This window comes from Stegodyphus dumicola, chromosome 12 (assembly GCF_044657685.1).
Source record: "Stegodyphus dumicola isolate Sdum_Otavi_A_Nest chromosome 12, ASM4465768v1".
Lineage (NCBI taxonomy): Eukaryota > Metazoa > Arthropoda > Arachnida > Araneae > Eresidae > Stegodyphus > Stegodyphus dumicola.
In genome coordinates, this window is record NC_140779.1 from 49,462,089 (window position 1) to 49,487,169 (window position 25,081).

General features: G+C 31.9%; 1 protein-coding gene across 2 annotated transcripts in view; it reads right to left on the reverse strand.

Annotated features, from left to right (window-relative positions):
* The window catches only part of MED16 (mediator complex subunit 16), a 78,334-nt gene that overhangs the window by 15,293 nt on the left and 37,960 nt on the right, over nucleotides 1-25,081 (reverse strand). Inside the window, exons 14-18 of one of the 2 annotated variants that reach the window (XM_035354057.2) lie at nucleotides 17,581-17,676; nucleotides 15,945-16,056; nucleotides 15,303-15,442; nucleotides 12,054-12,250; nucleotides 4,231-4,345 (exon numbers count right to left, since the gene is read on the reverse strand). In XM_035354057.2, coding sequence (XP_035209948.1) covers nucleotides 4,231-4,345; nucleotides 12,054-12,250; nucleotides 15,303-15,442; nucleotides 15,945-16,056; nucleotides 17,581-17,676 — 660 coding nt within the window. Of the gene's footprint in view, nucleotides 1-4,230; nucleotides 4,346-6,470; nucleotides 6,620-12,053; nucleotides 12,251-15,302; nucleotides 15,443-15,944; nucleotides 16,057-17,580; nucleotides 17,677-25,081 lie in introns of those variants that run through there. The other variant, XM_085827716.1, reaches the window with a different exon arrangement.

Consider the following 25,081-nt stretch of genomic DNA (forward strand, 5'->3'; position numbering starts at 1 on the left):
TAACACGAGTATTCAGCCAATCATCAGATGAATTAGTTGGTTCCATTTTGCGTACTGGTTCTCCTGCTCTTGTTTCTGTAAAATCCGTAGTTTTTTCCATACTTTTCGTAGCTCGTAGTTTTTCATGAATTTCCGTAGAAACTACGGAGAATCCGTAGTAGTTGGAGTCTATGCGAAACTCTTCATTTAAATCATCTCCCATTCGGTTTAACTACTTCGCCATTTTCCTTGGCTTGCGTTTTGAAATTTCACATTAAGAAATTTAAGGAACATCATCCAAAATGTTATGACATGTTAAATTCTTTTCTTTATGTTGATGATCTCTGCTATGGAGCCAGTACTGTTCAAGATGCTTATTATTTGACGTCTACGGCAATACAGATATTAAAAGCAGCGGGATTTCATTTGAGGAAATTAAAAACTAATTGTCCGGAATTGTATAAACTTTGGAATGAAAACCGATATGAGGAAAATACTGACTTCGGGCAAGGAACAGGTTTCTTGGGATTGAAGTGGGATCCGATTGAGGATAAAATTAAATTAGATTTAAGAGATGTTAGGGATTCCATTGATGCTAGAATCACCAAGCGTCACGTTTTGAGAGTTATTTCAAAGATATTTGATCCATGTGGACTGATCAGTAATTCTTGTAATCACTGTGAAAATTCTTCTGCAAGAGATGTGGGAACGTGGTCTACAATGGGATGAAGATTTGCCAAGTGACCTACAAAAAAAAAAAAAAAAAAAAAAAAAAATGGAGAACCTGGTGTTCTGAATCAGTATCTATTGAAAGAAGGTTTTTTGAAAGTGTAGAAATAAGTGAAGTTTCTCTTCATGTGTTTTGTGACGCCAGTCCCAAGGCATATGGGGCTATTGCGTTCCTAAGGTACATGAATTACAATGGCCAAATCAAAGTGAGCTTTATAATGTCAAAAAGTAAAGTTGCTCCTTTAAAAACTTTGACTCTTGCAAGATTAGAGTTAATGGCAGCTCTCCTCGCTGCACGTTTAGGAAATTATTTACAAGGTCTATTTCCTAATTTCGCGAAACAAATTTTCTTTTGGAGCGACTTTCAAATCGTCCTTCATTGGTTGAAAGGATCTTCTAAACAATGGAAACCATTTGTCGCCAACAGAGTAGCTCAAGTGCAGTCGCTGACTCTACCAGAGTGTTGGAACCATTGCAGTGGCTCCGACAATCCCGCAGACCTTACTACTAGAGGAGAATCGGCTAGGAGGATTCTTACAAGTTCTCTGTGGTGGTCAGGCCCTGTTTGGTTGTCTAAACCACTTTACTCGTGGCCTCTTCAAGAATCGCTACATCATTTTAATGACATCTGTGCTGAACGCGTTGTAGTGAAAGAGCGACGGACTGCATTGGTTAATTCCATGGTAACCAGTTCAGCTAATGGAAACTTACCTATGTCGTCGTTACTGGACGTTAATGACTTCAGCGAATTAAGTAGATTACTGCGTGTTACTGCTTGGATTAAAAGGTTTGTGCACAATTCTAAACCTAATTCTACAAAATTAAATGGACCTATATGTGCTTCAGAACTCGAGCAAGCTTTGCGTTTTTGGATCAAAGCTACTCAATTCAAACATTATAGTACAGAAGTTACCCAACTTCTTTCTAAAGGAACTATCGATAAGAGTTCACGCATATTTAATTTGAATCCTGAACTTGATGATAATAACTTACTTTGTTTAAAGGGACGTTTACAGTTTTCAAGTAACGATATGCGAGCCAAACATCCTTGGCTTCTTCCATCTAATGATAAATTTGTTGAACTACTTATCTGTGATTCTCATACTAAAATGTGCCATTTAGGTGTTGATGCAACTTTAACACATTTACGAGAACAATTCTGGATTGTTAAAGGTCGTCAATTTGTGAAAAAAGTGTTAAATAACTGTCTGATTTGTAGACAATTCAAAGTGAAATCTGGAATGCAGGTGGTTGCCCCTTTACTGCCTGATAGAATTCAAGAGCATCCACCATTTGATGTATGCGGTGTGGATTTTGCCGGACCATTTTTTGTTCGTGATTTTAATTCAAAGTGTTATTTACTTATATTCAGCTGTGCAGTGACAAGAGCTATCCACTTAGAAGTAGTTCTTAACATAAGTGCTGATTCCTTTTTGTTAGGATTCCGACGATTTGTTTCTCGTTGAGGATTATGTTCCACTATATATTCTGATAACGCCAAAGCTTTTAAAAAAGCAAATAGTGAATTGAAAAAATGGTGGAATAAGATAGATAATGATCAAGTTAAAAATTTGTTTGCTTCTAAAGGTATAGTTTGGAATTTTATAGTTGAAAAAAGTCCATGGTGGGGAGGTTTCTGGGAGAGACAGATACGGACGGTTAAAACCTGCTTAAAGAAAATTGTTGGACGATCCTCTCTTTCTTTGAAGGAATTGGAAACTGTTTTTTCGGAAATTGAAGCTCTGGTTAATTCCAGGCCTATCACGTATCTGTACAACGAACCCTCAGAACCCTCTCCACCCACCCCATCTCATTTTCTTATTGGTAAAAGATTGGTGTCTTTACCTGTAATAAAACATAAAAATGAAAATTTAAATGTTAATAAGAATTTTTTGGTAAAGAAATATAAATATCAGCAAACACTTTTGAATCACTTCTGGAACAGGTGGAGAAAGGAATATTTACTTAATCTAAGATCAGCTTATGTTTCTCCACAACCAAGTAATATAGTTTCATTTAAAGTGAATGATATTGTTTTGATTAATGATGAGCGTTATCCCAGAAATATGTGGATGATGGGAAAAATTTTAGAGCTATATCCAGGAAGAGATGGAAAAGTTCGTTCTCTTCTTATTCAGACTCCTAAAGGACAAATAAAACGCTCAGTACAACTTGTGTATAATTTGGAAATTAATCCTTAATTGTGTTAGTTTAATTGAGTTGCAACGTGTTAATGTTCTATCTGTGTATTAATGATAGTTTAATTGTGCTTATATTTTAATGCTTGATATTTGAACAATTTTCTTTGGAAGTTAAAAGTGTAATTTGTTTTTGTATGTTAAGTCACTGAATAATTTTGAAGCTTTGTATTTGATATAATATGCTATTTATATTTTTATTCTTGTAATTTTGAATGGTTCCTGAATGTAAATTTAGTTGAAATTCAATGGTAAGTGAACTCAAGTGAGTTCAGGTGGGGAGTATTACATATTTCCACCGTCATTCTGACCAGAGGGCGCTGCGTTCGTCCTAATAGTCAGTGGCAGGCAGGATACTAAAGGCGTAGGACATGGAAGGCAGAGATGCCTAATAATATATCTCTAATTGATTGAAATTTTCGTATATTTTCTTGTAAATAAATGTTGTTATTGTTAACAAAACCTCGTATTATCTCTTGGATGCGCCTTTAGTCTCACAGAACCATTAGATGCAAAACTGATTACAAAGAAGAAAACTTTGATTATGAATTAATTTACATAAAATTAGAAAAATCAGGTGATCCAAAATTCAGGACACCTTTAAAATTTGCATTTCAGCAAATTTTTAAAGCATAGTAATGTAATTAACATATGGATGGATAAAATTATGTCACATTTTATAATTAATAAAAAAGAATGCAAAATGCATCATAATAACTGTTGAATTTGGTAGCCACTATTAATGAATGCCTGATAATAAATTAAGATATTAAGTAGTAGAAAAATACTTTCAGTGAAAATCATTGATACATGCAGTCACATAGTAACTTTCTGCTAAGTCAAAACCTTGGATTTATGAACTCACTTAACAAACGTTTTTAAAATAAAATAAAAATTTTAAGATTATCATAACACTTGATCATCAAATATTATGATGACCCTGATCATCAAGAGAAGTAACTTTTCCCATACTTGAAAAAAGGTTTCCTCGAGATTATGCCTGAGACAATAATCACACCTCTGTTAAAATTCAGCCATATTTGATATACATCATATCTAGCAACCATTTCCAACTTCTAGGCTTTATATAAATGATGCATTTAAACATGATCAACAAAATATGATCACAGAGCATTACATTTGGCTATTTCAAAATTACATTTTTATTCTTTGATAATTATTAGTTATGTAATTTTCAGTAAAGCATCAATAAATAAAAGACTTAAAACTTTTACTAATTAGATAGCCATTTAATGACATTACTTAATTCCAGTTAAAAAAAGCTGAAAATTATATGTATAGTTTTTGAAAATAAAAATCATACCAGACATTTTGGTAAATACTGGAAGGCAACTTTCGTTTAAAAAGCTCCATATTCTGATAATGACCAATAACTCTCTTAGAGTGTTAAGGGCTTTGACATCAGAAATTAATCCTCCCTTCAAAGAAAAAAATCAATATGAAAAAATACGAAACAAAAGAATGGACCATTTATTTCTAGAAGATTTCACAATATTTCTATTACACATTAAAATGTTTAACTACTGATCTAAGCTTACAGATCTAAGTCCTTTTAACATTACAAATTTCTAACTACATCAAATAAAAATATTTCTATCTACATCTGAGCTTCAATTATTTTGACTGATTATGATATTAATCCATCTGGATGAATTTGCCTAGATCAGGGGTTCTCAATCAGGACAGAATTCTCCCTTGGGACATTTTATAGATCCAGATGAATGCAGTCAACCTTTTTCTTAACTGCTAATTATGTAGTTTTAGTTCACAAATATATAAAAACAACTTTTATTCAAATTTTGGTACTTACCAGCATTTTCTATATTTATTTGTTTAATTTATAAAACATTAAAAATAATAAAAATTTAAATAAATATACACAGTGCAAAAAAAAAAAAAGGGACAGTTCTATATCTCCCGTTCTGAGTCGACTGACGAATTCAAATTGCTTTTTTCATGTCTTGAAAGCACAACTTAGAATAAATATTAGATTTATATATAGCATTGTTCTAATATAGGTATTTTGACACAAATTCACTTGGCGAACTTCTTCATTTATAGCAACCTATTTTCCTTTTGCTTTTTAAACTGTGCATAAGCGGAAAAAATTCACCCGTTCCTACTTTCAAACAAACAACTGGAAATAAAAATGGAATTAAAACCGCCTCGATCGCCAAGTTTTTTAGTATTCACTAATTCTATGTTTTAAGTATCAAATATCTTCATAATCAGCATTTCTACGCTTCTACGTCATAGTATTCCTACATCATGGCTTTTCTGAAATTTCCTTCTATAGCAATATTAATCAATCAGGATGTGTACCTGTGTTTTAACACTCCAATGGAAAATTTATTTGATCAGTTCTACTTATCCAGAAATCTACAGTGAATCACGGGATAAGTTAAGTGAATCATGAGGTATGCCCTGTTTCACTGAAAATTTTAATACAAGTTTGTGCCGCATTTATAATCAAACTGCTTGTTCATGTTCTGCCAATGCCTATAAAACGGGTGGGGGGAAAAAATCAGACTGTGTGATCATCAAGAATTTAAGTGCTTTAAGCTCAATGGGAATATATTTCAACCAGCAACAAAATGATATTCCATTCATCAGTCTGTGCTTATAAAAACAGTGTTTTAAACTGCTATATGTGAGGAACTTCCGTTCTGCATTGAAAATTAACTGAGGTCATCAAGTGTCATTTACTTTGCACATGTTTAACTGCCAAAAATCTTTTAATCCATTTCTGATTCCTGCATTTTAATATACGGTCTTATGTTTATCCAAATGACTTTCTTTCAGTCAAAGTGTATTAACTTACTGTTTTTCACTGAAGCAAAACTTATGCTGGTTCAATGGATTTTAAATTTTGTATGAAAAAAATTTAGCTAAAATTCAATTTAATTTTATTGTTTTAAGATAAAACATAGCATATAATACAAAAGATAAAAATGCAAGTATTCTGAAATTTTCATTTAATGGTTTGCTTTTTATTTGATATTTTCTACTAATATAGTATGTTTCTACTAATTAAAATTTTCATTACTTTAAAATAATTAAATTAATTAGTAATACTATTTCTTCTTTGTTTTATGAAAATGAAAAATTAAGACTTAAGGTCAAGTTTAAATAACTTTTTTAATTAAATAAGCAAAGAATTAAATTTTCTTTCAAGGAAGATTATTAAACTGTAATGTCCTTAATGATATTTATGAGTAATTTTTTTAAATGTTTGAATTAATTTTAAGACTTTTATAAATATTTTTAGAATGAAGTGAATATACAAAATAAATGAAGTTAATACAGATAAGAAATATGAAATTATGGTAAATTCATGTTAAAATTTATGGGGGATTGTATGTTAAGTATAGAGTATGTTGAGGAAGTACTGGTTGTGAAACAGAGGCCTGTTATTATTCTGTATAGTCGTTCCTCTAGGCACCCTCATATAAGATAATCTTGAAGACTCTCATTTTATGATTATACTTTTTTTTATTATGGAATGTATTAGTGCAGTTCACAAAGGCCAGTTACCTTATGCAAGAAATGGAGGCCTTTCCACGTAACTGCCTTAGCATCCCTGAACCACTAGTGCAGAAGAAACACACTGGTTAACTCAAGAGGATAGCCCTACTGATGGAAATGTTTGTTTAGAAGTACTGAGAGGCCTTTCAGTTTGATAAAATCAGGAACTGTAAATGAAAGATAATAACAGTGAAACCATAATTTCTGCAAATGTTAGTCTTATTATATTTACGATGCTAAAATATAATTTATCAATATGGAAATTAGTATAATAAATATTTATGCATGATACATTTAATTATAAGTAATGATTATCTAAAAGTTTTTATTTGTGATTCTCTGCAATAACAAGAACCTTCCCTGAAGAATTATGATTAAGTAAACTTTCAAACAAAAAGACCTTGGGACTGAAACATTCAAGAATTTAATAGGACTTTAAAAATTTATACTTTATAATTATTAATTGTGTTGGTCAAAATTTTATGATTTGCATTCATTTGCTACTGCTTTAATGCTTTAGCATTTTCTCTCTAAAAAAGATTTTTCTCACCCAGTTATTTTTCTTCGTGAAGAGAGGGAATATATAAAATGTAAAATATCTATCTTTCAAATAATAAATTAATAATAGCCCTTTAACTCCTGTTTTCATTCTAAAAATAATAATATTTCTAGACTGCATCATTTCTATATTAATCTATGCCACAAAGCTTGCGTAACACTGATGGCATAGTAATTGGGAACTGAAACTTTTCTAACTCAAACCGAAACCTTCCTTCTTCGTGTGCCTCCATATTGGATAACTATGTACTTTAACTTCTGTCTGTGTGATGCTTGCTCGTAACTTCGCTGTCCTGCCTTCCTATCGCAAAAGTATCAAAAATATAAATGCTCTGGAAATAGGCACAATTAAAATACCAAGTGAATTGTGGCCACAAATGTCAACTGTAAATAAGAATGGAATTAAAACCGCCTCAATTGCCAAATTTCCTACCCTTTACGACTTCTACGTTCTAAGTATCAAGTATCTTCGCAATCAGGATTTCTATGCTTCTACATCATAGTGCTCCTACATCAATGCATCACCGAAATTTCCTTTTATTACATTGTTATATGTAAAATATAAAATAACTACCTTTCAAATAATAAATTAATAATAACCCTTTAATTCCCGTTTTCGTTCAAAAAATAACAATATTTCTGGACTGCGTTATTTCCAGATTAATCTATGCCATGCGTAACTTTGATGACATAATACTTGGGAACTGAAACTTTTCTAACTCAAACCAAAACTTTCTTCTTCGTGTGCTTCCATACTGCATAACTATGTACTTCTGTTTGTACACTGCTTGTTCGTAATTTTGCTGGACTCCCTTCTTATCACAAAAGTATGAAAAATGTAAATGTTCTGGAAATAGGCACGATTAGAGTGCCAAGTGAATAGTGGTCACAAATGTCAACTGGAAATAAAAATAGAATTACAACCACCTGGACTGCCAAGTTTCTTATTCTTTACGTCTATGTTCTAAGTATCTTCGCAATCAGCATTTCTATGTTTTTACGCCATAATGTTCCTACATCAGTGCTTCTCTGAAATTTCCTATTAGTATATATATGTAGCACATACAGTCATTTGATTCTGAATAAGAGAATCAGTTATAAACTTTTCAATCAGCCTGCAATTCTAGATATCTTGAAAATAAGAATAACTAGAGCTCTCTTGCACTTAGCACTTGAATAACACTTCACATATAAGAGGCATATTCGGAAACTAAGTACCGTTTTGAAAAACAAAATAGTAAAACAATTTTTTCGAAGCCAATTTTATTTTTACATGAAAATACATGTCTTAAACTATTTTTCAACATAGTTTCCGCCAATGATCAAACACTTGTCATAGCGGGTGACCAGGTTTTGTATACCATCATCAAAGAAACTTCCGCCAGTTTCCATAACCACAACTCCACAGCATTTTTCGTGTCATCGTCAGATCCAAAGCGCTTGCCACCAAGCTCGCGCTTCATGTGCAGGAACAAGTGTGATAGTCGGACGGCGCCAAGTCCGGGCTGTACGGCGGGTGATCGAACTGCTCCAATGAAATTGTTTAATTAACAATTGAGTGACACCAGCAGTATGGGGCCAAGCATTGTCATGGAGCAACACAATTCCTTTACTAAGCATTCCTCTTCATTTGTTTTGAATGGCACGCCTTAGTTTTGTTAAAGTCTCACAATATCATGCCGCATTAATGGTTTCACCTCTGGGAAGAAATTCAGTAAGCAAAACGCCTTTCCTATCCCAGAAGACAGTGCACATGATTTTTTGTGATGACGTTGTCACTTTGAACTTTTGTTTTTTCGGAGAATGAGAGTGTCTCCACTCCATCGATTGTTGTTTTGATTCTGCTGTGAAATGACACACCCAAGTTTCATCACCTGTCACAATTTGCTTTAAAAAGTTTTCTTCCTCATCACTGTACCGCGTGAGAAATGTCAGGGCACTACCAAGTCGCTTTGTTTTGTGAACATCAGTGACCATTTTTGGAACCCATCGGGAACACAGTTTGCGATAATTCAAGCGGTCAGACACAATTTCGAACAAAACAGTACGTGAAATTTCTGGAAATGCCTCTGAAAGAGTTGTCATTGTGAAGTGTCTGTTCTCATGAATTGCTTCATCAACTTTCCTTACCAAATCATCGGTGACAACAAAAGGCCGACCACTCCGAGCCTCGGCGTGGACATTTGTTCGACCTGCATTAAACATTCTTACCCATTTTCTCACCATCCATCGCTTATCGCATATTAACCGTAAACTTCTGTCACTTGACGATAAATTTCGGCCGGTTTAACACTCCTTGCGTTCAAAAATTTAATCACTGCACGAATCTCACAGTCAGCGGGAGAACTAATTGTCTTAAACATTTTGAATGTGCACAGCAAACTGAAAACACAACATAGAGGAACCAAAATGGCGACAAGAAAGCGACAGTGAACAAGAAAGACTAGTGCGCATATGCGGGACGCCTATCACAGCGCTGCGACAGTGCTAGAATGAAACGGTACTTAGTTTCCGAATACGCTACATACAATATACTCATAGCAATACATGTCACTACAAGCTGTAATATTAGTGTACTGATGATGCCAAAAATCATCTGCTCAAAATATAAACTTAATAACCATTTTCAAATTAAAAGTTTTCTGTAATATGTGAAATTAAACTAATTTTATTTTCTAATAGCTGAAAAACTTTTAATATGTAGTAGGATTCAAAAGTTCCCGGATTCAGTCTATAACGTAAAAATTTTTCGCAGTAGTGCGACTATGAAAACGTTTTTGTGTTACTACGTTCTCCCCCTTTTCTAAAAGTGGTTTGCCCCAAATCAAATTGTCAAAAGCTCACAGTAACAGCATTTTTTGTAGGCAGGCACATTCAGTAACTGGTGATAGAAAGAAATGGTATCTGAGCAGAGAATCAATATCAAATTTTGTATTTGCTTGGGAAAGAGTGCTACAGAGACTTTCAAAATGTTGAAGCATGTTTACGGAAGTAAAATGTTATCGAGAATGCAAGCTTTTGAGTGGCACTGTTGTTTCAGAGAAGGCAAGGTAAGTGCCAAAGATGACAAACGCTGTGGCTGTCCCGTGACTTCATGCACCCATGAAGACATCAAAAAGGTGTCTGTGGCGGTACAGGCAGCAAACAATTTGCTAAATAGCAGAATTGGTTGAGATATCAGAGGACACATGTCAGCGGATAGTGACTACAGATCTTAGCATTCATAGGGTGTGTCAACACATTGTTCCCTGCATGTTAAACGTTGACCAAAAGAGAATTTGAAGGAGACTTAATCTCGGCTGTTGACAAAGATCCTTTCCTACTTAACACAATTGTTACTGGAGACAAGAAATGGTGCTTTTCGTACAACCCGCAAAACAAGAGAGCATCGGCAATGTGGAAATCACCATAATCTTCACGGAAGCAGTAATTCCGCCAAGATCGTTCTAAAGGAAAACTCATGCTAGAGGTATTCTTCGATATCCAGGGCACTGAGCATCTGGAATTTATCCCTGAAGGGCGCACTGTGAACAAGAACTCTACTCCAAAATCTTGCATCATTTACATGAGTCGATCCGGAAGAAGAGACCAAAAATGTGGGCTGAGCAGTCATGGGTGCTGTTGCATGACAATGCTCCTGCTCACCGATCCCTACTCGTCAATGACTTTCTTGCAAAAACGAAAACAACTGTTTTGCCTCGTCCTCCTTACTTACATGATCTCGCACCCTGCAATTTCTTCCTATTTCCTGAACTGACAAGATGCTTGCAGGGTCATGGATTTCAATCTTCATATGAAGTTAAATGTGCATCGCAGGCTGAATTTAAGAACATGGCAAAACTAGATTCCAGACATGCTTCGAAGAGAACTTTACAGGCACTGGCAAAAGTGTGTTGTTGCATAAAGATCTTATTTTGAAGGAGGATGTGTTTCTGCAATTTAATTCATAATATTTTTATGTTATAGACTCAATCCAGGAACTTTTGAATACTACCTCATATTTAAAAGAATCAAAGATACTACTGCATTACCCTAGTCATATTTCCTTCTTCAAATTATATAAAAGGAACACAGTGATTTAATTTTTTTTAATCACAATAGCACTGAAAACTCGCTGCCTATTTTAAATATAAAATAAATGTCATAACAATCATTGATATAATTAACATTTCCTACAACAAATCATAAATAAAAGTTACTCAGATGTAAGAATTGTTAACCACTTACGAGTTTAATTTTTTTGCCATATTGTGACCAAAAATAAGCATATTTTTTATACAGAATTTTGAGTTCAAATCAGCAGTCGAGACTGTTTCAAGTATTGCATTTTTTCGTTTAGGAAAAGTTTTAATTACAGCAAAAATAAAGCATTTTATTTAAACAAGGCAATAATAAGGTATTTTTCTGATAAAGGTGTAGAACTGCAAAATTACTTTACAGGAGATGGGGGAAAATTTTTTTAAATACTTTCTATTTCATTATATATTAATTTTTAATTCATTTCAAAATTCAGTTTTGGTATGTATGATATATTATAAAACGTGGAGATAAGCAGAATCCAATATCACAAGCGGAAAAAAAAATATCTGGTTTCTTCTCTGACATGTTTTCCACTATCCTTCCTTTTCGAGCCTAAAAGCCTAAACAAAAAGCAGTAATAAAACTTGTCCTTGAACTGGTTTGATCCAGTCTCTTCTAGAGTACTAGAGACATTTATTAGAAATGCTACAGCGAAAAAGCTGGGAAAAATCAGTGAATTGGTGTAGGAAAAATACTGTCCGAGTGGTGTACAGGTAAATCAGGGAAGTCCCCTTTTGTTGCACCGGAACGGTGCTCGGGCAAAGCCGTTAAGTGGTTAAATAATACTTAAAATCAATAGTTTGTTTTAACAATAGCATAGCAAATATATTCAATTAAATTATATACTACCAACAAAAATACACTCTTTTTTCTTAAAATATGACATACTTCTGAAATAAAAAGATATAAATCAAAAGGTAGAAACTACAATGTGGCTCTAAAATGCATCTGAAAATAACTTACCCCAGGAAATCGCATGTGATTCTGTGCCTGATGAGGCAAAGATGCTAGTAAATAAATAGCACAATCAGCGACCCACTGAGTAAGATGTTGCAGAGACTGCAAAATAGGAGGCTCCACAGTAAATTCTTTATGTTCCAGAAGCAATAATACCTTATCCATATGCATAATTGTCTCTGTGCCTTTACTAGTTAATATAGCTAAAAAGAAGGGAGGATTTAAAATAATTCACAAGCATGAAGTCCAATTCATGAAAAAAATTTATAATTTTATTTGCAAAAAGTGAAAAAAAAATCTTTACATGGGAGAAAGGAAAATTATTTGGTATTAATGTACTAACTAGCATTTTCTGATACATTACCAAAAAAAACTACCTGAGCATTTAACAACCCTAGAAACTGTTCAAAATTATTTCAGAAACATGAGAGATTTTTATTTATTTATTTATTTTCCTCTGTTTCTCTGTATTCTCCAGCTTTCTGAGGAGGGCTTAGAAAAGATAGGTATGTCTTTGTTTTTTTTTAATTCAACATCATTCTTATACCAATTAAAGTAAGTACATAATCTGCACTACAACATTTTTTATAACCCTTTCTCTGTGGAAAGTATTCAGAATATCATTTTGTTCATCTTGTGCTACTTTTTATTTTATTTCACATAATGCATTTACTAGATTGACTGAGAAATAAAGCAGAAGCAATTTATTATTTACAAACATATGATATTTTGCAAAAGAATTGCAAATGTTTCACTTCTTAAACAAAAAAGTGTACATGATGAAAAATCTGTAATAAAATGTAATGTTAACAAGAATCACTGAAGTTTTAGAATAAGAAACTGAGAAGTGGTTAAAGTGAAGTCATTTGCCTTCTTAAATACCAGACTTCATACGAAAGCAGAGACAAACTGCAGAGAATAATTATCTGATATGACTTTGAACACGATTGTCAAACAATACTTGATGGAAATCAAAAAAAGGGTTCTACTGATTTGCTAATGATAAAAAAATACTTCCTTGACAATTTTGTTGATGACATACTGGCAGATTTCAGTTTATACACAAGTATTAATCATTTTAACACATATACTGCCATACAAACAAATGGCTATAGTATCAAAAAGTTGTCAGTTGATATTATGACATCCACTTAAAAGAAAAAAAAAAATCGTGATACTGGGGAGAAAATCATGTTGGTCATAAGTAGTAGATGTGGCCTAAACACAGTATTAGTTGCCTATGTCTCTCATATTTAATACACTATGCCACATCTATCACATCTGACATAACAGTGCACGAGAAAGATGACCCACAAATATAAAAGGTTAAAACTGAAATGCTAAACCCAATAGCTCAGTACAATGTTGATCTCACATACCTGACATAGCAGTATTTTTATAGTAACAGACCTGACCTTCTTTGAATCAGATAGAGATCATAAAATCAGATAACACAAAAACAGCCCATTACAGAAAAATATCTCATAAATTTTTACATAGGCATTTAGGTTATTAAGCAGAATTTTTTTTTTTTCTTCCATGTAAATCTTTCCATGTAAAAGTGCACATGGAATCGACAGATACAAGCATGATTGTAATTTTATGAACTTAAAATTATTAAAAAAGAACTAAATTGTGTCTTGTTCTCTTTTAATTTGTAAAAATGTCCGTTACAGAGAATAAACTCGAAAAATCCAATATTTATTTATAAATATTTTCAGAAAAACAAATTTTTAAATTATTTATAAAATTACAAAATGAAAGTTCTTAGTTTGATTTTGCTTTTAAAACAGTTTTTCTCGCAGCAACTTCAATGAGTATAACATATCAGACTAAAAACAAACAAATAAGTTTCTCCTACTACTGAACTTTTCATTAAGGAGATCAAGCATACATCAAAGCAAAAAAACAATATATCTATATATATATATATGTGTGTGTAAGATAAACCAAAATAAGATAGCTGCTTTAAAAATCATTGTTGCGACCTTAAAATCAATGATTCTAGAATTTATGCTATCATCTGTTCTCCCAAATTTGATATCTTTCCATGTTACATAACACTTAATGCAGATACCTCTTGTACAATCAAAATAATTGTAAACCAAAACTTTTCTAACTCTGAAACCTTTGGCTCCCTCCCTTTTGAACTGTGGTGTCAACTTTTGCTTAAGCTTCCCTTTTGGCAAGACGCTTTGCTGCTGGGCTTGCTCATCTAAAATAATGCCATACTGTAAAACCCGTGTACATGGAAATTATTGCATTCAATTATGATTGAAAAATATCTCATCTGCAAAAGGATGATTTGATATGTGTAAAAATAAAGATTGTGATATTTCAAGCTCAATTGCATTAAATGCATCAGAATATCTTTCCACTCAGCCCTGTCTACAGCCACAAGCTGATAAAAGTAGATTTCTTCCTCTACGCTTTAAAACACAGTATTGCAAGCATTGTATATGTACATATATGTATATAAATGTTATAAATAAAGAAAAAATTCTAATTATGTAAAGTGTCATTATATTATATTATTTCATCAATAAAACCACATCTTTGATATGCTAGATTATAATATGCAAGTCTATCTGTAACCCTCCATAAACAGCAAATTTATTATTTCTATATATCATTAATTTTTACACATGTTTAAAATATAAATTATTTTTGTATTCATGATGCACTTTTTTACTTCAGAAAGCAGCATATATTTGTGTTATGCTAAAAGAATATTTGTTATTTCCGAAACATAAAAAAAAAAAAAAAAAAAAAAAAAAAAAAAAAATATTACTGTTATAACTACAATTTCAAGAAGAGAAATAAAAGTTAATTTTTAAGCATTAAAATCAGAAATGAAATATGTTAGGATGGAATAAAACTTATTATGCCAACCACTTCTAAAAGTTACCAGTATTTCTGTGAACAAAATTAAATAACAACACTGAGCATCACTGATAGTCTTTTCAAAATGATAGTCCTCTACAGAATATAATCATCTGGAAATGCAGGTGATCATATTACAGAAGGTTCAATAGCATTTTGAAATACTTTCTTACTGATGTACTTAATTTTGCTAATCTATGTTAAAAAAAATAAATAAATAAAGTTCATTTATTTGTACCTCATACAATCAAATAAAACTTTTATGTATTAAATAACCTGCACACTATATAATGATAATGTCAGACAAAACAACATATGTGTTCAGATACTAATCATAAATTAATGCAATTAATAAATGTCACATGTGCATACCAGTCAGGTTTTCTGCTGGTCCTTTATCTTGACTAGATAAATCTCTAGGTCGTAAAAGGCCTTTCATGGCTGCTGCAACAGCATTTAACATAACAAGTGCATGACAATCACCTGCTTTTGCAAGTCCATTGCTTAGACACCTAAAAAATGAAATATATGCTCAAGAATAGCAAATGGAAAAGTGTATTGGGTATTTGCTTTACACAATTCTCAACACATTTAAAGAAATTAAACAGTTATTAAGACAGCAATAAAGTAAACAGGCATTTAATTAAAATTTCCCTTAACACAAGTATCATATTTAAACCATTTCCTAATAAAATCAAAGTATTTTTTTACTTTACAAATACAAAATAGTTATTAACAAAAAAGGTTATAAAATACATATTTTTAATTTTTACACAATATAAACAAGTTGGCAAGCTCCTTCTACAAACAAATGCACATAACCCCCCCCCCCCGAAAAAAAAAAGGATTGGAAAAAAAACTGGTCAGAAGAAATTAGTCTCTTCCACTACAGCGATTTTGTTGAAACTGATATTCAAAGCTGTTTTATATTTAAGACGCATATAACATACATAAACGCTTACAAAAATCAAAACTGAAAACACCAATTAAAACATTCTCGATCTCACAAAATACCTATATAAAAATCCTTTAAGGGCAAGAAATCGACAAATCCATCCTTGCTGAGATGCAGCTGGTTGACGATTAAATGATTCAGAAAGCTTCTCACATATGCTTTCAATTAAACCTAAATGAGGGGAAAAAATCAGAATGTGTATAGAAATAACTTCAAAATTAAGAAAGAAATTATTCTTGTATTTAAAATTAAAAATAAACTTCAGTGATATACAATTGAAAACAATAATGGATGCGACACCATCATATTTGTAAATTAATTTAAATCTAATAACAGTATCAATATCAGAAATAATTAATTATGAAATTCATGCAAAAACAAATAATTTTTTTAAATAAAAGAATATGAAGATTTTTTAAAACATGTTTCTTTAAAATTATATGTATTGAATAATTTACTTCGTACTTCAATAACTAACGTAACTAAAATAGCAGGTTGGCAAGACTGTATTTTCGGTTTTTTAGTATGAAATAGACTCAATTTTTCTGTACAAAAAAATGAACTTTAATCAGTCAAATATCTTTCATTCTATTTGATAACCTTTTGCCATCTTTCTGTCAACTTCATGATTCCGTGCTCATAGATTTTCTGGTTTTTATTACCAAAAAACTCAAAAAGGTGCATGAGACTTTGTGTTGTTGTGTTGGAACATAATTACTTTGCATTTTGCCTAGTTCTGACCTTTTTTCCTTGATTGCTTCCTCCAGTTTCATAAGTTGTTGGCAGTAAACATCTGAATTCATTGGTTGGTTGCTTAAAAGCATGTCAAAATATACAACACCTCTGTAACCCCACCAAATTGACAGCATGATCTTTTTCTGATGCAATTTAGCTTTTGATGTGATATATGCTGATTCATCAAGAATCGACAATGGTATTTTTTTAGTAATGTTAATGCAGACAATCCATTTCTTATCACCAGTGACAATTTGTCTCAAAAAGTTTAAATTGCATTACCATTGAAATATATTCACAAATAATGATTTGTTTATGAATTTCTTTCAATTCATGCGGAACCCAAATATCGAGCATCTTAACTAGTACAAGACATCTTACATCTTATGTAATTTTCAGTTGTCATGTGTAATACATTTGACTTTTTTGCAATCTCTCGCACATTTGCATAACGATTTGATTCAATTGAGGCTTTAATTTTGTCATCATCAGTTTCAGAAAGTCAGCCAGAACATTGGTGATCTTCAAGTGAAAAATCTTTTCAAGAAAATTTCTTAAACCATTCTGACACATGTATTCTATTAAGCAATCAATATCACAAACTACACATATCTCTTTGTGAGCCTCAGCTGCTTTCTGGTCTTTATGAAAACAAAAAAGTAAAATATATCAGAAATGTTTATTTTTTACCCCATTGTTAAAATCGACAGTAAATCAACATTTGTAAACAAAAATACATGGAATTTTTTCCTATAACAGCCTAAAAGTGTCAGATGATAAATCTTAAAAATATATATATATATATATATATATATATATATATATAAAATTAGCAGAAGAATAAAAAAATGAATACAATACTATCTATTAATGCAAATCAAGATTACTTTCTTGCCAATGAAATATAAAATTTTTATAAGACAAAATGCATAAACAAAATAATAATAATAAAAGAATTACCAGGCCTTAAACTTAGGACAACATCCCACCAATCAGTTCCGGTCATTAAGCAGTACTCCAATACGGTTATCGCATATGAAGCACTCATAGGACCACCTAAAGATAAAAATTTACTGCTACACATGTATACACACAAATAACATATACATATTCACATACACATTCAAAATGACAAAATATATGAGTTAAAAAACTTAACAGAAGATAAAAACTTGAGAATTGATTAAAGCATTTCTAATAAAATTACAGAATGAAAGTTGATGAATGTCTCATTAAGGTTATTTAAAAATTTTATGTTAAAACTACCTTAACATTAATTTGTAAAAATTCTTAAGAATATACGTTATTCTTTATGTAATATAATCAATTATGTCATAAAATAGAAATCAAAATTTATATTTTAGCTATTCAAAATTCTGTTTAAAAACAATATTTCAGGTTTAGACAAGATTTCTACAATATTAACGTTTTTGCTCATTATATATTTTAGTTATTAAAATGTTATCTTATTTGCTACAGTGACTTTCTAACATTAGTACACCACCAACATTTTATGATTTGATTTTTGTATTCAAATTTGGCTAAATCTGAAAGAACTTCTGAGATAGAACAACTAATTTAAGAATCACAATGTTTTTCCCAACATAAGCTCAGAGGTATACATATGTTACATATATATATATATATACCTTTATAAAATCCCAATATAAGTTCAAAAGTAAGATTTTGCTGTAAAATTTCAGCAAAAATTCAAAATTTACAAATAAGTTGAACTTAAAATCACCCTACAAATCCAGCTACATTTTGCCAAAAATATGAATAACTAGCTGCTTTACACAGATCTTATCACGTCCTTATTCAGTCAAAAAATACACTTTTGGTGCTAATTTCTGTTTTTCAGTTCTCCCAGCTTTTAGGCATGCACACCATTTGAAGCTTTAAGAATAACACAGTGAACTTTACTTTAGTTCCTGTTTGTAGTAATGATTTTCAAAGAAACATAAAAGAAATTTTCTCCTCATTTACACTTTTATGAGTAAAATATAATTCTTCATTTCTACTGTATGGTAAAATATGCTTTGAGTAGAAAAAGACTGTGTATTCTTAGTCTTAAGGTAAAACAGTATAACTTTGCTGTATACTTTATAGAAGAAAGGATTAAATAGAATGTGCAAAACCATCCGAATCCAGAGCTAAATATAACCGAAACCCTTTAATTCTTAGCACTAAAATCAATGGATTTTGTTGTTTCTGTTGGATGATGCAATTGCTTTATGAAACTGATATAATCTGTGCCTACAATTTGCCAAAAGAGTTTAAAAAAAATCGTTAAAAAAATTCATTAGTGAACTTTGAAATAACATAATTCTGAAATATTGCAAATTGGGAATATAGCCAACCCTCCATTACATTTTGATTTCTCTTACCTCTGCTATAATTTTTTAGCGGAACACCTTGCCTACAATTCTAAATTTCTCAAATGGTATTTTATTACATGCCCATGTCAAAGATTTGAAAAATGGTATGACATTTTGAAATTCCAGTCAAAGCATGGAAAAAGAGGATGGAATTATTTTTAATAAATCATCACAGCTTGTGTAAGATTCCATTCAAGCTCATCTTATCAAAAAAGTCAACGAATGACGCTGGGAAATGAAGTCATCTGGGGCTGCAATTACATAAATAATCACATTTTAAGCTAACAGATATTTCTCTTAAGAAGCTTCTGAAAATAGCCTTAGAATAAAATGACTAGAATGGATGATATCAGCAGATATATTATCTATAAGGCAAATGATAATAATGCTTATGATGAAATGGACGAGGATGACATTCACTCGCATTTACTTGTAGATTTTTAAGAATTGCTGGAAAACTCTAAGCATTGAGAAATCTCAGCAATATATATATTAAAATTATATAAATCTAAAGTATTTTTTAAAAATTATTTACCTATAATATTTTTTGACTGAATTATTTAAAAATCATTTCGAAAAGTGTATAAGCTGACTCCTAAATTTCAGTAGCAAAAAAACTGCTAAAAGTCTTTTTGGCTCATATAAGAAAACACACAGTAAATTTCCAGAAATTAATTATATATATATATAAAATATTCAGAATGAAGTTTCCAAAACAGCAAATGGCAAGAAAAAATTTGCTATGATATTATTTCATTACAAATGCATGCTATACGGAGATTTTTGCACCTATTTATTAAAGAAAATAATTATTCAAGATTCAAAAAAGCAATTTTTTTTCATTGAATCACCTCTCGATGAAGTATATAAAAAATATTTCTCACAAGTGACCACATTCTTTAAATTACCAAAGGTATGAAATTTACACAGTAAAAAGAATAACATATTCTTCAAGATGTTAAGGATATTTACCTTAAAAATAAAGTAATTACTTTCATTCTGCATAAAAGAGCTTATTTTCTAGAGTATGATAGTGAAAGTTTTATTCTATAACTATTTTTATTTACTTATTATGCCAAAGCTTTAATCCAGTTGCAGGGTTATAATCAGAGTTTTTCTATAAATGTAAACAACACAAATATTGAGAAGTTATGAGGAAAAGTAGGATGAGTTGAAATCCCCAAATGGATTTCTGATAACTTGTGGGAGCTTAAGTGTAATTTTTACGTGAACAAATGATGAAATTTAGCAATAATGGCTTGTATCTAGTCACTGGTGTGAATTACTTTTGATGCAATTTCTTATGCTCTAATTTTAGAAGTTTCTTTTACTATGTAATTGGATGTGGATGTTTTAAATGGCTCAAAGGAATAAATATTGCACTAAACTGCCACTAAAATCAAATCAATATTTGGTATCATCAGCAATGATATGTAACATTCCACTTGTTGCACTCCTTAATAAAAATATCTATTGTTTAAGTTTGCAGAAATCAATGCACTATTTTTTTATTAGCATTCCAGTTATCTTTTTATAATCCTAAGTTTCTGTAACCACATTTACATATTTCTTTGGAATAAAAAAGTAACAAATAAATAAGAAATTCAGAAGTGAAATTTTTCTGCAACTGATTAGTAGAGTAAGAGAAGGCACATGTAAAGGCTTTATCTGTATGTTTTTAAATAAACAACCAAATCATTTCCCAAAAGAAAAACATTTTGTACCTTAACAGATGAAAATAAATGACATAACATGAATCTTCAACAAATAAGAAACTAACATAAACACAAATTTCAATTCCAACACCATTTCGTAATTATCTCAAACTATTAATAATTATTTCCTATGATACACTTTTCTCTTAAATGAGAATTATTATTATTAATTCCTATCCTATTCATAGCTATTATAAAAAATATATATTTCTTGGTCGTATATATTATATTATATTTTAATAAGTCAACGTACTTCATCAACTCCTTGTGCATCAGAATTTCATAGCATAATTTGAAAGTCTATAAACATATTAATGTTTTTGAAGATTATATGACTCTGTATATACAATTTAAAAAGAATAAAATAGTGCCCCCCCCCAAAAAAAAAAGAAAAAAAGGGTATCTGCAAGTAATTTATTACAAAATATCTCATTTTTATTTGAAAGAAAGTCCATTTTGGTAAAAGAAAAGGAAGTACCCTTCCACTCTTAAAATAACATTTCTAAGTTGTAAAAACTATCATAACGATAAACAGATCTGAAATAAAAGAATGTTGAAATTTTAATAGTGGCAATACTGCTGTAGAGACAACAAAACCAGATGATGCCATTTATACTAAATATATTGTTACGAAATGTACAGGCGCTGTAAGATGGCTTCCCCGCAAAGCAGTTTTAGGGTTGTCGTAAAATAGCAAGGAAGGCAGGGTTGCCACATTTGGCGAGAAATTGCGCATTTGGCAACATTTAGCGACAAAATTGGTGATATGCCATGGACGGATGGAGAACCTTCTGGAATGAATTCTTACCGGTTTAGCCCAGAATGTTGTTGAACATAAGCTGAAAGCTATATAAACCCTGCTGGTCCGCAATCAGTGTGAGTGCCTCGTCGAGTGCGAGATAGGTAGTCTCAAGTTAGTCAGTCCATGCGGAGTCGATCGAGGTGACAGCCGGGTAGTGAGTGCCAATTGGGTCGTCGAGTGCACTAAAGGAGACTCTTAGTGTATCGCGGTTACTCGTCAAGAGAATGTGTTGAGCTCCGGGAACGACTCTACCGAAGAGATGGGAGCTGTGCTCTGTGTGTCGTCGAGTGCATCGCGAGTTGTAGCGTGGAGAGTCTCGAGAGTACGTTCAGTTCCGAGAACGACCGAGCACAGCCGGCAGCTGTACTCTGGTACTTTGCAGTGGAGCTGTCTCCACCATTATTACCTGACAGCGTGAAGGCTGTGTCGCTGATTGTTCCAGCATGTTTATTGTAGATCTTCGACGACTGTAAAAGTGTTTTGCAGCCTTCCCGATTAATATTGGTAAATAAAGTGGTTTTGATATTCCAACAAGTGCTGTCGTTGTTATTCACTCCAATTCCACACGAACCCCGTACAAACAGGAAGGAAGAAAGTAATGCAACAACTGGTGACAGAAAAAAAAAGAAAACGTAACAATATGTTTAACTCAGAACACTTGGATTTCTCCCTTCCTACCTTAATCAATCTCGCAATTTTATAGAAAATGCTCGCAAATTTATAGAAAAGAACAGTGCCTTGTACTCTAAAGTAATGGCAACTATGATGTTATTTTGAAAAAGAATTGGATGAATACTGAATGCATCAAAAGCCATACAGATGACAGTATCACCAACATCTTCAAGAGACTAGCTTGAGGATAACTTTCATTCCTTACAGAACTATAGCAAAATGAGTAATATCTTTTAATGAAGTTGCAAAAATGTGACAGGCATGCCTTTATCCTAGAGTATGTGAAAAAGTGCAAGTTGCTAATGTGTTGTTGGAGATGAATTGGCATTGTACAGCTTGTGAATTCCCTTGCACATGGGATTAGCATAGATGACTGAGCTTCATATTCTGCATCTGGACAGGAGAAAATCATGAGTTCTACATGGTTTACAGAAATATTTTAAATGGTAACATTGTGACATTGCTCATATAATGTGGAGCACTTTCAGTACAAACAAGAAGCATTCACATGTTCTACCATTATGTGGATACAGAATGGATTAGATCACATTAAAAATGAAATACCAATCAACAAAACACATTTCATTTTTCGTTTGTAAACTCAAAACTTTTTCTTTGTGGGACATCAGGAAAATTATGATTATTTAGATATTCAGTATGATTAGCAAGACATTTTGATGTAGACTATGGCTTTTGATTTAAGTCTTTAAATATTAAATCAGAACTTGAAGTATGCATATGCATATTAATAGGTTTTTCAAGATGAGGAACTGCTAGAAAGAAAAGTACTTCTTTAAAAAAAAAAAAAAAAAAAAAAAAAAAAAAAAAAAAAACTAGAAAGTTTAGCTCACTTTTGGAAGGAAGGGGAGTTAAATTCTGGGAAGGGATGCTTCAGTATTTTTTTTTTTTTTTTTTTTTTTTGGGCTAATAATTCTAAATCGTAAGTTTAGTACGATAAGCAAATAATTTTGATGTAGATAATGCCTTTCTTTTAAGCCTTCTTGTATTAAGATTATAGTCTGAAGTATGCATATTAACTGCTATTGAAGTAAACAGATGAGTATTTGCTAATATGAAGAGAATGGTACATGGAATATAAAGAATTTTGGTAAGCTGTCCAGTTATGCAATAATTATTCCTAAAACTTTTAGCAGTCATCATCAAAGGGATTTTCTGATACAAAAGTTTCACTTGGGATTTTATGTAATAACAATAAATAAATTTCAGCTTGTGCAGTATAATTAAATGAACATTCAACAATAGGTAAACAGAAGCAAGGTAAAACAAATTTAACCAGTCTTGTCAATAATGAATAGTATTTTAGTCTGAATCATTCAGCCCCCAAATTTACATCAGAGTTTTCTGCATAAGATGCACAAGAAAAATAACTTTTTTGTGCAAGACAAACTTAGTTCTTTCAAATAAGACATTTGATCTCAATGCCAATGATTTAAAAATTTCGGAGTGCCTATGGTTCAAAACCATTTACCTCCACATCAGAGTTACTAAAAGCGAGCAGAAATTGGAAAAATTTAGCATAAGTGATTTACTTGATGCTCAATAGAGGGAGCCACAGGCTCGAGAAAGTTTAGGGATAGAGATGAGAATATAAAAACTTAAGTATCATAATTTTTTTATAAGTTTTTAGGTTTTTAAAATTTTTTTGTATTTTATATTTTATATTCTTTTTGGTTTTTTAAAATTTTTTATACACAGTACAAACACTAAAGCAAAAAGCGGATAGGAAAGAGTTTACAATTAATAGGCTCATTGGCATGTGGCTTGTGTTGGAGAGTGCAAATAATTAATGGGATCGCGATGAAAATATTCTTAGGCAGATTTAAAATCTGCGGGAGATGTGATTCTTAAGTAAACAGATTGATAACTTTGCTTGAAGATCTTGATTGCAGTAGAAAAGATGGAAATAAGCAATTATATGGCAGCTCGCTGAAGAGACGTCCTTCCTTCATGGCGCGGGGGCTGGAACTGATGTTGAGAGGGCGTGTCTTGCCCTTTTAGATGCCGAACTCTCGGCCAATCACGGCTCTCGGTCTCTTCTGTGAGCTGCGAATAGCAGGATCGTATGCTGGCATCTGTTGAAGTGCTTGGTTATCAATCTGTTCAATTTTAAGGAATAAATTTTGACTATGTTTTTTGATAAGATAATCCACAGGTTTAATGTTAAGGTCCGAATGAATCACATCTGTACGGACGTACCAGGCTGCATTTAGGGCCATACGTAAGGTTTTACTTCGAAAAGATTGAAGTTTTTTCACATGAGTTTTTGCAGCAGTACCCCAGATTGTACATGCATACATAAAGACAGGTCTTATAATTGATGTATAGAGAAGAATTTTGTTTTTAATTGACAGATGGCTCTTTCGAGCTAAAAAGGGGTAAAGTTGGGCTCTAGCACCTTTCGCTTTGTTGAGAACATTTTCAATGTGAAGGCGCCAGAGTAATTTTGAATCAAGTACAACTCCTAGGTACTTGTAAGAGTTTGACCAGGGAACATAGTCATCAAAGAATTTAATGTTAATGGAAGGGTACGGGAGGGGGCTACGTTTGAAGATCATAGCAGCACATTTAGCAACATTAATTTTTATTTTCCAAGTGATGAGCCAGTACTCAAGGCTAGAGAGGTAACTCTGAATTGTTTGGACCAAGTTTTCAAGGCGTTTGTGTTGGGCAAGGATGGCCGTATCATCTGCATAAAGTGCAAGAGTGATACTAGGTGATTTTGGTATGTCATTTATAAAAATGTTGAACAAAATTGGGCCTAAAAGTGACCCTTGGGGGACGCCGCTTAGTATAGGACGGGGTGTCGAAATGGAAGAATTAACTCGTACAGAAAAAGATCTATTAGTAAGGTACGAATTAATTATATGAATTAA